The sequence below is a fragment of the Chelonoidis abingdonii genome, chromosome 6 (assembly GCF_003597395.2).
Source record: "Chelonoidis abingdonii isolate Lonesome George chromosome 6, CheloAbing_2.0, whole genome shotgun sequence".
In the NCBI taxonomy this organism is placed as follows: domain Eukaryota; kingdom Metazoa; phylum Chordata; order Testudines; family Testudinidae; genus Chelonoidis; species Chelonoidis abingdonii.
Window position 1 is genome coordinate 86,794,879 of NC_133774.1, and position 15,888 is coordinate 86,810,766.

At 39.2% G+C, this 15,888-nt stretch overlaps 1 protein-coding gene across 6 annotated transcripts in view; it reads right to left on the bottom strand.

The window, feature by feature from the left end:
* SECISBP2 (SECIS binding protein 2) overlaps positions 1–15,888 on the bottom strand; it is a 47,379-nt gene that overhangs the window by 19,996 nt on the left and 11,495 nt on the right. For 3 of the 6 annotated variants that reach the window (XM_075067198.1, XM_075067195.1, XM_075067199.1), the window contains 6 exons: positions 14,809–14,890; positions 12,201–12,361; positions 11,230–11,379; positions 7,199–7,303; positions 5,670–5,801; positions 2,653–2,785 (listed from right to left, as the gene is read on the bottom strand). In XM_075067198.1, the coding sequence (XP_074923299.1) occupies positions 2,653–2,785; positions 5,670–5,801; positions 7,199–7,303; positions 11,230–11,379; positions 12,201–12,361; positions 14,809–14,890 (763 nt within the window). Of the gene's footprint in view, positions 1–2,652; positions 2,786–5,669; positions 5,802–7,198; positions 7,304–11,229; positions 11,380–12,200; positions 12,365–14,808; positions 14,891–15,888 lie in introns of all 6 variants that reach the window. The other 3 variants (XM_075067196.1, XM_032772370.2, XM_032772376.2) reach the window with 1 other exon arrangement.

Genomic DNA, 15,888 nt, shown 5'->3' on the forward strand with positions numbered 1-15,888 from the left:
GCTGAACTGTTTAGTCGCAGAAGATTGGGGGGTTGGGCGGGGTTTAAAGCTGCTTAACTACCTGAGGGCGTTCCAAATGTGTATAGGTACTTTCTTCAGTTGATAGCGCAGTGACAGCAGCAACAGGCATAAGAATTTACTGTCTCAGTTGACAGTGGGGATTTAGGTTAGGTTGGATATTAGGAAAAACGTTTTCACTAGGAGGGTGGTGAAGCACTGGAATGGGTTACCTAGGGAGGTGGTAGAATCTCCTTCCTTAGGAGTTTTTAAGGTCAGTCTTGACAAAGCCTTGGTTGGGATGATTTAGTTGGGAATTGGTCCTGCTTTGAGCAGGGGGTTGGACTAGATGACCTCCTCAGGTCTCTTCCAATCCTGATATTCTATGATTCAGGCTAGACTTAGTAAATGAGAACTAAGTTGAGAACACAGCCGAGGAAGTTCTTCAATATAAAGGTGTGTATAGATAGAGCTAAAGGTTATGTGCTGCTTCAGAACCGGGAATATGCACAAAGTCCTGAAGCTCCAATACACCTGTCACAAACTATGCGTATCACCTGTGTATTCACAGCCTGGAGAAAAATAATTAAGAAGTTACTCGGTGTTGTATGTTTACTGAGCCCCTGCTAGGATTTTTGAAGGCAAAAATGTAAATACTGTTGTCATTTGTAAATGGTTATAGAATTTCGACAAGTAGCCCTTAGAGTCAAACATTTTCCCTTCATACATTAATAAATCCAAGTGTATTTGTCTTACCCTCTAACGGTTAATAGATATAATAAAAATAAGGATATTGCTCAATTTAAGTACTCAAGAACCAATCAGCTGATGATTTAAAACTTAAACTATGATGTAAGGCAGATCATAAGATATTACTATTTGTTGTTTCTAGGACCAATTAACACATTTAATAAGCTCTGAAGCTGTCAAACAAGTCAGTAATTTAACATAGTTAAGATGTGAGCTCCTTCCAGTGCTATAAGATGACAAATGTCCTTGTATATAACACATCCTTTATAAAATTTCAAGTTCTTTAATTACTATGACTGAGTCACTCTCTCACTTTCACCATACTCTGAAAATGAAGTATAAGGTAGAAAGGCAATAATGTGGATAAACGCTATCTTTGTCACACTACTAAATTTGTGATTTTTCCTATTCTCTTTACGTCTTTGCAGCTATATCAGCTGTTAGCATAAAGGTATTTCACAACCTACAAGCCAGACTCAAATTTTGGCTCAGGCTCAAGTGATTTATTGTGAGCACTTGAGTCTCAAAAAGTTCTTGATGATGCAATAGCTGTCTTATCCCTCCTAGGTACAGCCAAGACAGTATCATCCCTCTTATGAGACAACACCAGGCACAAGTAATCTAATGTAATTACTACTACAGGAGCAGACGCTGTGATTCATGATGCTCTACTTCCTGCTACACCACTCACCCTGTCCGCACCCTCCGATCCACACTAAAATTATCCTCATGCAAGTACTTTTTAAAACTTATTCTGGGATTTCGGATTAACAATTGTAGTTGCTAGTACCTCTCCAATATTATATTTTGGCTGCCTTTAATGCTAGGAGAAATTATACACAAAGTATTCCAAGTTCTCACAGTGAACAAAGACAAAACACACTAATAACTGATACTTCCAGTTATTCATTTGAAATCTCAAGAATGGCATGGTATAAAAAAAAGTTATGAAATTAATTTTACCGTATTTAGAGTTAATTCAATTCAGTATATTGTTTCCACAATTCCAAAATAAGGAGAGAAATTCTTAATCATTGTTAAGTGATAGAAATGGATTATTGTGTTTTTCCTACTTGAACTAACATAGTTACGTGTAAGTTTTCCTTACAGGTGATCTACAATGCAATGTGTTGTGCCATTTTTGTTTCTTTAGGATATACAAAGAAAGCCTGAAAGCATTTCTTTCCCTCTCTATAATCAGGTTTTTGCTCATTTTTTACCTTACAACTAAGTGTCTTATCTTTTGTTTTTGCCTAGATAACTCTTCCACGAACTAGGGAATTGCTGTGGGAGTGCTCAGTCCTCAGATGAAAGGGCTGGGATGGAACAGTTTGAATCTTTACCAGAGAGCTTTTCTTCCAAGAGACTGGTTTGTCAGGAGTTTCAGTGAAATCAGTATTCAAAAAAAATGAAACTGACTGAAATTCTCTTTGCTTTCATTTGCTCAGGTTCCAGTCTTGCCTCTTGTAATGTCATAATCTTAACCCAGTTGTCAATCAGGAAGACCAAAAGGGAGAACAAACAAGACCTGACAGTTTTAGTTTTAAAAACAAAAGCAAAATGCCAAGCTGAAATGGACTTTGGCTATCCCTATACATCATAAAGCACACTAAAGACCAAATATGTCCCTTCTTGCCAACTTTTCAGTTAATTTTCAGTCATCTTTCTGACTCATCTGAAAAAATATTTTCCAGCTAAATTGTGGTTCTTCCCTACCTCCACCCCCATGTTATCTATCTTAACTTTTCATATATAGCTTGCTTCACTTTGATTTTCTTGTCCCTCACAAATGTGAAGTATATTTCTTCAATTACCACACATTCAAAGTCAGGTTATTTTTTAATTTCTCGTATTTGAAACCATCACAGTTGACATGAAAAAAGGAAATCTAATTATAGCTTGTACCTGAAAGCACCACAGGTTTTGAGGACTGTTTTGATTTCTCTGCATGTTGCTTCTGCTCCAATACAGCCAGCATGCCTCCCAAATCCAACTTCACTGGAATCTGACTCTTCTTTCCACTGCTCTTAGAAGCTTCCTAAGGAAGACAGACAGGAATAAAACATGGTTGTCCCATTTCAGATCTCAAGAGGTTGCATTTCTTGAGTCATACAATATACTATGGACATATTCATTCAGGAATACTTGTGTTTAAAGATCAAAAAACAAGTGGAAAAACATCAAATCTTAATGTTTTGGAACAGTGATGGTTTTGGATTAATGATGTATGTTTTCTGACACCTACTGAAACACAGCACCAAAGACCTCTTTACACTTGCATCAGCAGACGTTTCACAACTGAACAGGCTTCTGTTTTGGGAAGTATGTCAGGTACCTTTTACTAAAAGGCTTATTGGAATTACTAATTTTACTTCAGAAACATAGGATGAATAGTTGATGCATTTTTGTTTTTAGCAGCTGTTTTTCAGCACCTGGGCCTGTGCAGACACCTCACCCTTCTCAATGCCTTTCTTTGAAAAGAATTCTCTAGTGATTCCTACTTTGTGCCATCAACAAACAAATAGCCTTATTTTCCTGTGTCTCAATTCGAGAAGGTGGGCAAGTATCCTCTTCCATGGCTGGCACTATACCTCTTCTGTCCAGAGACATTAATTTTAGATCCAAATTTATAGAAGCTTCATGTTCTTGCTTTTATTACTATAAATGAATAACCTAACAGAGGCAGAAACGTGAAACTCAGGGTATGTCTCTACTACAGTTGTGCTGCTGTAACGTTGACACTTCCTACATCACCAGCAGGGTTTTTTCAATTGATGTAGTTAATCCACTACTCGAAGAAGTGGTAGTGAGGTCAACATAAGAATTCTTTTATCAACCTAGCTGTGTCTACACCAGGGGTGAGATCAACCTTACCGCTGTAGTCCGAGTGCAAAATTTTTCATAGTCCTGAGCAACATGGTTAAGTCAATTGAATTTTTAAGTGTAGGCCAGGCTTAAGGCAGAAAATACTAACAAAATGTTGTTTTATAGCTACCTAAATAAGATACAAGAAGATCTCTGCAGGACCATGGTCCTCCTTGATTTCTGTACACAAACCATGCCAGAGTAAGCATTATGTCCAAACCAAGGTTACCTTCTAACATTGTTGAAACTCTTTCTTGCTTCATAGCCCCAGCCATCATCATTTTAGTAATGTACCAAACCAATAACAAGCCAAGCCAGGAAGCAGGAGACATGGGCATTCTGAGTTACTTCCATTACCAGAGCTATGCTACAACCTAGCTCCGCATGGCTGACTACTAACTAGCTTGTCGTACTACCTATCTGATATCAAGTTGAAAATAATTTTGAAGAATCCACTGAAACAGTAAAAGCGTTTCTCAAAGTTTAGAGAGAACAATATATACTCAGTAGAATGCTAATAAATCCAAGTCAAGCTTGATCCAGCAAGATTTTTTTTGGAATAAGGCAGCTCATGTCATTCTCTCATTTCTTAAAAGGTAGCCTGGGGGCAAGCACTGCAGCCCCTAAACAGAAGTTGCTTTCCTTCTGCAACTTAAAAAATGATGTGCCTATGGTTGGATGTAGAAGTGAGAATATAATCTCTGGGTGTGCGATATCCTTAAGACTCCAGCTCAAACTGTTTCTGAATTCTTAAGAAACTGGTTTAGGATAGGGCACGTCATGATCAAATCAAATGGACTAAGGAGACAATCTCCAATACAGTAACTCCTCACTTAAAGTCATCCTGGTTAATGTTGTTTTGTTGGTGATCAGTTAGGGAACATTCTCATTTAAAGTTGTGCAATGTTCCCATCTAACGCCGTTTGGCAGCTGCCCGCCTTGTCCACTGCTTTCAGGAAGAGCAGCCCATTGCAGCTAGCTGGCGGAGGCTTGTAACCAGGGTGGACAGCAGCCCCCCTAAGTTCCCTATGCTGCAGCCGCTCAGCAGGCTATTAATTGCAGGCTACTAATTGCTGGCAGTTCAGCTGTCCCTCCCCCCACTACCATGTGCTGCTTCTGCCCTCTGCTAGAGCTGCTCCCAGAGATTCTTGCTTGCTGTGCTGGGAGGGGGGAGCTGGGGTATGGCACCCGTGGGCACGCTAATGTCCTTCCTCCCTGCTCCTGCAGCCTGCTCACCCCTTCTCCATATAGAACACGAGAGGGACACGGAGGGAGAGAGCCTGGGGCAGCAGCTGCTGTCAACTTCCTGATCCACTTAAAAAGACAATGCACTTGCGTGGGTCAGCTTACTTAAAGGGGCAGTGTGCATCTCTCTCCCCCACACACCTGGTGTGTCTGTGTCTGCTATGCTCTCTCCTCTCCCTTGTGTTCGTGCTGCCTTGTGTGAGAGGCTACATTAACAATCTGTTAACCCTTGAGGGCTCAGCTGAGTGCTAGTTCATCATTTAGCAGCAAGGCATTCCCTGGGAAATATCCTTCCCTCTTCCACCCTCTAACTTCACCACCTCAACCAAACTTCACAATTATAGCTGTGAACAATATTATATTGTTTGTTTAAAACATATACTGTGTGTACATCTATACAATATATAGTTTTTTGTCTGGTGAAAAAAAACTTCCCTGGAACCTAACTCCCCCTATTTATATTAATTCTTATGGGGAAATTGGATTCACTTAACATCATTTTGCTTAAAGTCACATTTTTCAGGAACATAACTACAACGTTAAGCAAGGAGTTCCTGAACTTAAAACACATACACTGCAAAAACAAGTGAAAAGATACATTGGCCAAATTTTCACACATCTGATAACCTAAAGTGGTTTGATTTTCACAGGTGCCAAGTGCTTCCAGCTAAAGAATTAGGCCACTTACTGTAAATACAAAAAAAGATACACTTGGATTTAAGCTTGAACCTTTTGGTCCTTATTGCTAAACATGCCAGTTCTCTCTGCAATTTCAGCCTTTGATCACTTAGTTTCAATGGGAACTGGTTTACCTGAGGTTTTTTTCTTTCCAACATAGCAGATGAGGCATGTTTCCCTGTTTTTTTCCCTGCTGTTACAACAGCTCCCAAGTTTGATGCATCATTTTGATAATGACTGTCACAGGACTCTTTGGTTAGATGTACCTTTGAAAGTTAAAGACAGAAAGAAAGTACCAAGAAAGAACAGAAAATGTTTAGACTCCTGTCATATACTGTAGACTTTAACCACCAAAATGTAAGCAATATGAATATCTGCAGGGGGATAAAGGGAACATGTGGTAGTCAAGTCTACCTACAGTAACAGGAGCTGTGACCCAGACCTGAAATTGTAAGCAATGAGTTTCCTCTGAGCAAGTGAGCATTCATTGGCTGCTAGACTGGTCAACTACATCCAAGTCTTCTATCTTTCTTCAGTATTTCTAGTTTGCCTACTAAGTTCTTCTAATGCAAATGTGTCATTCTTTTCTGGTTGGTGGTGAAAAATATTTGAGACCCTCTACATTTATTATAACAATAAAAAAAATATGACAAGCCTATATGATGCGTGTGTGTTCTGAGACCATGCTTTACCTCACAAACTTCGAAGGTTTGTGCTCCTCCAAGTTATTCTGGAAATTTTATATTTTTTGTTTTAGAAGAAAAGTTTTTAATGCTTTGTGACATGCTCCACCCCTCGACTGTCTTTTGTCACCTGCCTGCAGGTCACAGCCCAAAGGTTTAGAAATACTACTTCAGTGTAACACAGAAATGGCTTAGGAATTGTCCACACACTCACAGTGCTACGGTAGCACTTAGCTAAGACACTATCTACGCCGACAGGAGAGCTGCCCTCCTATCAACACAGCGCTGTCTATACTGGAGGTTAGGTTGATATAGCTACATCACTTTTCCACACCCCTGAGTGATATAGTTATGCTCACAGAAGCTGATAGTACAGATCAAGCATTAGATTTGCTCCTTGACTGCAGAATGATTTTAAAGTGGAAAAAAGTGAAAGGAATGCATATGCAGGTAGATTACTTTTCCCAAAAAGCTGCACAGTTCTTACCCTTGCTGCAGACTGGCACTGAAATGTAGTGTTTAAGTGCCCTAGATATACAACTGAGTACATTTAACACTGATCAGGCTGCAGAGCCAGAAGTTGACAATACTCAGCAGACAGACGCCTGTGAGAATAGGTGGGTGAGGTCATCTTTTTTATTGAACCAACTTCTGTTGGTGAGAGAGAAGCTTTTGAGCTTACATATGACCTGAAGAAGAGCTCTGTGTAAGCTCAAAAGCTTGTCTCACACCAACAGAAGTTGGTCCTATAAAAAGATATTACCTCACCCATCTGGCTCTCTAATATCCTTGGAGCAACAAGGCTACAACACTGCAGTCGACACCTGTGTCCATTTTCCCTTACACATTCTAAGAGCAAGCCTCTTCATCAAATTGAAGCACAACTAATATGAAAATTCAACTTTTTAAAGTTTCCATTTTGCACTGTTCAGTTTTTGGAGATACAAAGCAAGTGTATGGGATCTGACAAGATCTCTTACTTCAGGCTGCCTTCCGCTAACAGGAGGAGCATAGGATGATTTCTGAGTCCCCACCTTGTTTTTTCGGTCAGAAGCAGCTGCCAGGTCAGGAAACTCTTCAGCATCCTAAATAAAATACAAGCCATCATTTTTTAAAGAGGATGATCAGCTCCAAATTCCCAGCTCAATATCCAATATATATTCTCCCCCTCCCTTCCACCTAAAGAAACATACATCATCTGTTTTGGTGTATAGAGATTAACGGATCTGAGCGCGTCTCCTTCAACTATTATTAACACCTTAATGCTTAAAAGCTGCAGAAGGTAGATTTTGCATATGGCAGCAACTAGTTCAGAGATGAAGGGATTTAAAAAACAAAACAAAAAACAACGCTTGCATTAACAGGTGCCAGAACCTGAATCTTTTCTAGTATTCTGAGTGCAGTCAGTACTGCAGCCATCTAGTATGGACAGTTAAAAGAGCCATTCTGTTACTTTTTAGGAACCACTCTTTAGATCATTTACAAGCATTCTGAACTACAAAGCTCCCATTTCCCACTCTAGCCTCCAGTTACGTAGTCTTGCCTTAAAAAATGCAGGTGAGAGAAAGAAGGGGAACAAAAGAGGGGAGTGCCATAAGCTTTGGACTATGGAATCGTGAACACAAAGAAATCAGTATGTTTTGATACTATTGACTATGTAAGTTTACAGTTAAACAACAGCACAGAGAACGCATGTATGCAGTATACAAAATTCAGCAAACTAGAGGATCACACACTTGTTGCTTCTGTAAGTTGAGATCATAAAAAAAGCACATTACAGACTCCATGACATCCTTCATTCCCTCCATAAGCTCTTCATATGCCATTCTCCCATCTCCCACAATTTCAGGAACTCCTTGCTGACACCCCACTCTTCACCTCAGGCCAGAGATAATGTGGCTCCCCATTCTCCCCATGCCATGGGCTCTGTGTGCTCTCCCCATTTCCCCAATTTCCACTCACATATTCCCAGGATACAACATTTCGGTACTTCTCAGAATGGCATGACTCCACTTCCGCTGGAAGCCACGTCCAATTTTGTCTCAGTACCAGACAGGAACAAACCTTCAAAAGCAGGACGAATAGCCTGCCTACTCATTCCTTCCTATTCCCTCTCCCCACATTCTAATTTCTTTTCTCTCTCCTCTGACTGGGAGATAAGTAACTCAGGATGTCAACAATTTTAAACTGTACTTGGAGGATGGGCAGAGCTGAGATGGGTGGTATAGTTATACTGGAAATGTTACTGGCTGCCATCAACTAGCTTTTCAATCTAAAGACCATTAAAGAGGTAGCTGAAGCTGCTGCAAGATTCAAGGAGCTCCATGGATCCCCTAATTTCCCCCTTCAGATTTTCTCAATCAATTGGAATTTTGCCCACTGATACCTAGAACATCAAGTTTTGGAACTGACTGGATGTGGTGTTCAAATATCTGTAACGAACAGATTTTCACTCAGCTCAGTGATGACAGACTTCTTTGCTCAGCCAATTAGCCCCATAACACTATACTTAGTGTAATTTAATATATTTAAAAAAAGTTATCAATCGCAATGTTAACTTTAAAATGCAACTTCACATTCAATTTATTACTTAGTGTAGCTACGAAAATTATTTCTCAGTTTTATTTGTGCAATAGCTAAATTATAACTGATCAAATAGATTAATAAAATCCACAATAGGAATTTAGAGTAAAAATAATATTAATTAGAACTATTCTCTTTTTCTGGAGACAGGAAAACAAAACAAAACACCCACAAATTTACATTAAGGTTACTTTAAGAGCATTAAATTGCTCAAATTACACATTTTGAAATAGCTCTATTTTAAGCATATACCATTTAGATAAAAACAGGAGTACTTGTGCCTTCATACTGATCAATTTCAGCAGGAGTTGCATGAATCTGAAGACCAAATTGGGTTATATGTAGGTAAGGTGGAAGAGAGTTAAGGTTAATATAAAAATCTTAAAAGTAAACCAATTTAAAATCTAGATAATCTCAAAAAATAGGGTATTCTGAGGTCCTACATATCCTGCTCTCCAAGTCCCAATTAGTTCAACATTTTACCACACATTTTTAAAAACGCCTCTCCCCCCCACTGTTGCAGGAGGAAATAGCCACATAAACAAATGGAAACTGCTTCATTTACTAGAGAAACAAAAATTAATGTACAAAGTGCTGTCCAATGTACAAATACAAAAAGGAATAATTCTGTAATCTTAGGGGAAAACGTTCAGAGTTACTACTTAGCATTAAGAGGTTCTGTTTGTTTTTTAACATGTAGTACACAAAAATGTACATGTGTAATCTCTACCTAGCAGGACATCTGATTTACTCTTGAATAATACTGGAGAAATCAACTGGATCTTCCCCCACTCCAATATAATATTTAATCTGAAGCACATGACACACTGTTAGCTGTACAGTGTAACTAAGCAGTAAGAAACAGATTTTAATTACTTCCTTTGCTACCAAAAAAGAAATCCCAAGTTGAATGTTTTGGCTGCTTGTAGTCATGATGCACATTACGGCCACAAATCCTGCAGAGGAATCTACTAGTACTGGCATGGAATTCAGTGGGACATAAACAGGTGCAAGTGTCATGCTACCACACCCTATATTTCTCTCTGATCTCTGTTTTCACATACAGAGTCTGATTTGCCTAACTTCTTAGTTAGGGTTTTGTCTGGTTTTGTAATAGACTGTTGCCACTTTGTCTAATTAAAATATAACCATGCAAATCATTATGGCTACCGCTGTTAGATAATTGCAATGAATCTCACACAAAGTGTAACACACGGCCAGAAAGGATTTAACAGCTTGCAGGCTAACTAACCCCAAGCCAACCTGTAGAGACATATTAGCAATGGTAATTACGGCCATTTGATGTTAGATTGGCTAGAATTTTGAAATACAAACCTATATTGTTAGAAGTGATACTAATGTCTGTGTGCACTCAGACTTTAGCCATGTAAACAGACAGTCCCTGTCTGTCACTAGAACTATTAATTCAGAGATCAAAAGAGAGTATTAACATTTAGATGAAACTTGGGTGAAATAATGTCAATGTCTATTTGTCTCTTTGAAGTTTGTGACAGACTGCCTACTGGATAAATTGACCTATGTTAATTTGTGTAACTAATTACTGGTTGCACTTAGGAAACAGAAGGTTACTTCAAAAGCCTATTGTTAACTCAGAACTCTACGGTCAAGTGGCTGCTAGAAAAAGGTATAAAAGACCCTTGGGTTCCGATCCCGTTTATCTCAGATCTGCTTGAGGTTTCATGCAGGGAAGCCTAAGCCACAAGGATTGAGATCCCAGTTCTGAATCGACCATCTTGAAATATAAACATTGGACTATAACCTATGGACTATTTCTGAAAAAAAACTCTTTGAATCTACAAAGCTCATTGTTTCTGCTATGAATCTGAATCTCAAGACTGACTCATGTCTGTATGTATACTGATCTTTTAACCAATCCTTTCTCCCTTTTCTTTTTAAAATAAATTTTAGTTTAGTTAATAAGATGTGTCTATAAGCGTGTATTTAGGTCAGATCTGGAATATTCATTGATGTGGAAGGTAATGTGTCCGATCTTTTGGGATGGGTAGAACCTTTTTTGTATGATGAATAAGTTTTATTAATCCTCATCATATCTGACTTGGGTGCCTAGGTAGAGGCCTGAGGCTGGGTTACTTTAAGGGAACTGTGTTGTTGTTTCTGGGGTTATTATGGAAGCTGCTTTGTGCTGGCTTGGTAAATATAAGTATTGGAATAGCATCAGCTTTGGGGATTGTCTGTCCCATTCTTTGCAGTTCACCCTAATTGAGTGACCTCAGCTGGTTCCCCTGGGATTCCGTTCACAACTGTACTTTGGGACTAGGAGAAAACTGCCTTCTTAAATATACCTACAGAATCAGTTTACATCACAGATCTGAATCCAGGTTTCTACACATTAGAAATCACACACCAATCCCTTTATGTGCACACATTACCAAACATTTGACTGTACCTCAATCCTTGGTGGTTCCTGTACTATAAAGCTTTCATTTTGAGGTTTTTCCTCTTCAGGATTTGATTTAGGTTTCTTTTTCTTTTTTTTCTTCTTCTTTTCTGAAACTTCTTCAGGCTCAGTTTCACTAGCACCATTTCTCGTTTTTGACTATTGAAAGACCATGAGTGGAGTAAATCAGCTATTTACAGATGACTAGTATCAGAGTACAAATAAAAATATTTTAAAAGCCACCAAACCTATGTAAACAATCAAACATGTACAACAAAAGTATGCCCTAATCAATCTACATTGTGATAAATGATCAAACTCTGCCCATGTGTTAAGACCCAGCAGCAATTAGAGCACAGCAGAGAATATACTACTGTAAACGTACTGAACAACTATCACAGCATACCTTGGATACAGTGATTTGGGCAGAAAACATTCCTCCTAAAAAAGAGGACCTGTTTCAACTTTAACTTTTGAAGACAGCAAGATATGAAAGAAGCGTAACCTAAAATTATGGACACCACTTCTAACAAAGTATAAAATTACCCCTAAACTACCTTAGCAAAGAGGCATTTAGTTTGCAGATACATTAATGGCTTTTTTTTTTTTTTTTTTTTTTTTTTTTTAGATAGTGTCAATGGATAATATTAGGGGATCTCAAACTTCATTGCACCATGACCCCCTTCCGACAACAAAAATTACCACACAACCCCAGGAGGGCAGACTGAAGCCTGGAGCCCAACTGAGCACCGCCTTCCCGGACCGAGCCTCACTGTCCCAGGTACGAGAGGCAAAGTCAAAGCCTAAGGGGCTTTGGCCCCCATCCGTGGGGCTCAGGCTTCAGCCCTAGGCCCCAGAAAGTCTAATGCCAGCCCTACCAATCTCATTAAAATGAGGTTGTGACCCACTCTGGAGCCCTGACTCACAGTTTGAGAACCACTGTTAGATTAATGGAGTGTAACAGACAATTCTCTGAATACCTTATTTGTCTGAACATCTTGTTTTTCTTTGCTGCAAGAATGGTTACTGGAAATAAGTTCAGAGGCTGGTGAGGAAACAACTCTCTTTGGAGCCTGCGATAGTATGGTGGCCCAAGATAAATGTGACTGAGTGGAGTAAGGTGCAGATGTTGGAGGAAGTGCTGCTGGAAAGAAAAGTAATATTCAGAGATATCTAAAAGGTAAATTATTTCTCCAGCTACTTAATATTCAAAAGGTTTCCGAATGAATCAAATACCACCACCTTCACAATTAGCAACAAAGTATTACAATTGTTTTTAAATTTAGTTTCTTTGACTGCTGTTCAAATTAGTTCCTTGGCAGCTAGAGACCAATGTGTTTCCTTACTAAATTTTTCCTCCACTGGGCACGTACACTTGTTTGTTGTTATGCAGTTTGTGGGCTTTAACATGCAAAAGAACTGAAAATTAAATTTTGGAAAAACTGCAGTTAAATTTAAGGGAACCACCCCTCCCAACTATTCTAGCCTCTAAGTGTTAGATTTAAAAAAAAAAAATATATATATATAAAACAGCCACCATAAAGCCGAAATGAGAAAACACACACCCCAGCATAACCTTGTTTTAAATACCACCTCATCACCCCACCCCCGCAATAGCCCTGATAAAGAAATATGGTTTGAGAGTGCCCTGAGAGTCAGAGAGAAGTAGGAATCCTCACATTAAGAACCTCCTGCCAGCAGCTCCCTTCTCCCACTCAAACTGCCCACACTACCTCAGTCTTACCTGGGCTGAATTTCAGTCAGCTAGCTCTTACCCATGTCCCAACCATATCAATGTTCTATGTAGTATAGATGTAGCTGTGTCAATCTCAGGATATGAAAGAGGCAATATCCTTTATTGGACCAACTTCTGTTGGTGAGAGACAAAACTTTCAAGCCACACAGCTCTGTGTGGTTTGAAAGCTTGTCTCTCACCAACAGAAGTTGGTCCAATAAACATTACCATCTCACTCGCGTTGTCTCCCCTACTATACCATGACATTTGACCAGATGTCTCGACAGCTGTGTTGGCTGTGTTGGGTGAGAGTAATTAAAACCCTTCAATAACCTTCCTAATTGGCAACATTTACATATTCAATAGAGGTGACACAACATGGACCCTAAGAACAAAATTACCAAAGGGCAGTCCCATCTACTCTTGCTGGGGTTCAGAGACAAGACACCACCACCTCACAATCAATGGATCAAAGGCAGAGATCAATTTAATATTAGCAGAGATATTAGGAGTTAATCTAGTAGTGCTACCAGTTCCTGTGCTCAAGTCTGTACTGAGATTACATCAAGGAGATCTGAGCAGCCATACTTTCAGAGCTGTCTTGCCACAATTCTGGATGATACTGCTGATAGTTGGCTATTTCTTTAGCAGACGCCAGCATTCTATTCTCCCACTGATGACCTCTGCCAATAAACTGAGACAGTTTTTTCATCCTGGCCTTCAGCCAGCAAGGAACATGAGTCCAGAGCACAGGCCATGACAAAAACTAGCCACCACTTGTCTGCCATCTCAAGGGAGGTGGCAGGGAGAGGGAGAGAGGAGAAAGACACACACAGACACTGTCCCAAACTCAAGCAGCAAAGACATTGCATGTGTCCTCTCAAGACCTGCCCTACAGCCACAGAAACAGACAGTGAAGTCTGAATTGGATCCATTTTATCTGAAAAACCACATGAAATATACTTAAAATGGCAAGGACTCAGCCAGCCACTGAAAGAAGACAGCTATTAACAACCAGCTAGTCAACCACTCAAAACAAGCTTGCTTATCAAGGTTTACTAAATGTTGTTAAGGGTACTTGTAATTTGCTACTTTATTTTTTTTTTATAGAAAGTAAAGTACTAAACTTGAGGAGTACCACCCTTAACATCAGAAGTCAAAGATAACTGTACTTCAAAACCTGATAATTTCTCTTAATTAACCAAACAAAAAGCAGCAGCAGCAGAGGAATCAGTACATCAGCACTACTCTTTAAACGTCCGTGACATCACAGACAAAAATGGAACAATTAACTAGTGAATTCTATATACACCAGAGTTAACCACTTGCAGTTACCTCAATTGAGAGAGCAGACATTTCTGCTGCAATACAAATGGATACAGATTTGAATCATATAAAAACTCATCCATTAACATAAAATATTCTTAACTCCAAGATAATCTCATACATAAATCTGAGGAGACTTAAGACCTAAAAGAAAAATGAATGCATTAAAAAGTGGTTTGTCCTGAACAATTTACCTTTTGTCATTTTCGCTTTTAAAAAGTGAATTTTAAAATTTAATCTAGAGATCTGCTACAAACTAAGAACTCCACTACATTAGAAATCCATTATTTACATATACTTTGGAAGTAGTTTGTGGTAAGTCAAGATATTTACATAGCAATTAAAACAATTGCTTCATTATCTCTCATTGGTTAGTTTCCACGCTGTAGATTTTTATTTTTAAAATTTGTACATTTAGTCTATTCTCAAGAAACATTCAGCAGTACTGTAACTTTTATATTAATGAGATGTAGAGTCAATTCAAACTCAATAGCTGGTAGATACTTTGGGGTTTCTCCAGCACTTACCTCTAGTATCTAGTGAAAAGGAAACTGAACCTGCTTCTGTATAAGTTTTTAATATAGCTTTGTTTTCCACTGAAGCTTCATCCTACAAAGCAACAACATATTGTTTTGTATTCTTAAATACAGAAGAATCCCAGTGTACGTAACTTTTTAGACTCATATGGCCCGATGATAGTCTGCAACCATACCAAGACCCTTTTATACCATTCAACTAATATAAAAGAATCTTAAAAGGGGGTAGAAATTGCACCCTGAGAATACTTCCTGTGTAGGAGACCTCCCCAGGCAGCAGAGATCTGGCATAAAGGTTCCATGACACTCCTGCTCTCAGGCTCCAGCAATTACGTGAACGAAATGCAAATCAGAACATAGACTTACCTTACTTTAGCAATAAAAATGAGGTGCAGAGCATTTCCTGGGAATTAATGACTGGCTGAAGCTGATGCATGTTAGTCATTAATCCAGAGGCAATGCCATGCACAGAGGTGGTAGCTGTTACTTCCCCCCGCCCATAAGAAAGTAGCTGGAGGGAACAAGGAGGGGATGGGCTACCGAAGCATGCAAAGTCCCAGATGTGAGCATCACATGATTTTACTGCATTTGGGGGAGGGGAAAAATAATCTTTCTATGATAGATTCAACTTAATAGTAACTTTTTGCTGGCACTTGAGGAGTTTCTGTTATCCACCAGTTGCTAGTAAGTAGGGCTGTCAATCACAGTTAACTAACATGATTAACAAAAAAATGTTAATGGGATTTGAACATTTTTTGAAATGAGCTGGAATTGCTTCGCAGCAATATGCTGTCATTAACCAAAAGTTGCTAATATCAGGATTGCTATTAAGCAGAAATCTACAGTATATTAGGCAAGATACTAGCTATCATAGAACTCCCACAAGAGCAAACTGTGCCACTGTGCAATGCAAAATTCTGTGTTTCCCCTGCAGAATTGGGGCTGCAGATTCACTGGCCGCCATTAGGGGCTACTGAACTTCGCAGAGCCCAGCTCACAGTGAGTGGATTGTCTAACCCAGTGGTCCCCAACCTTTCTCGTCTGGCAGGCGCCAGATGAAGGACCACGGCA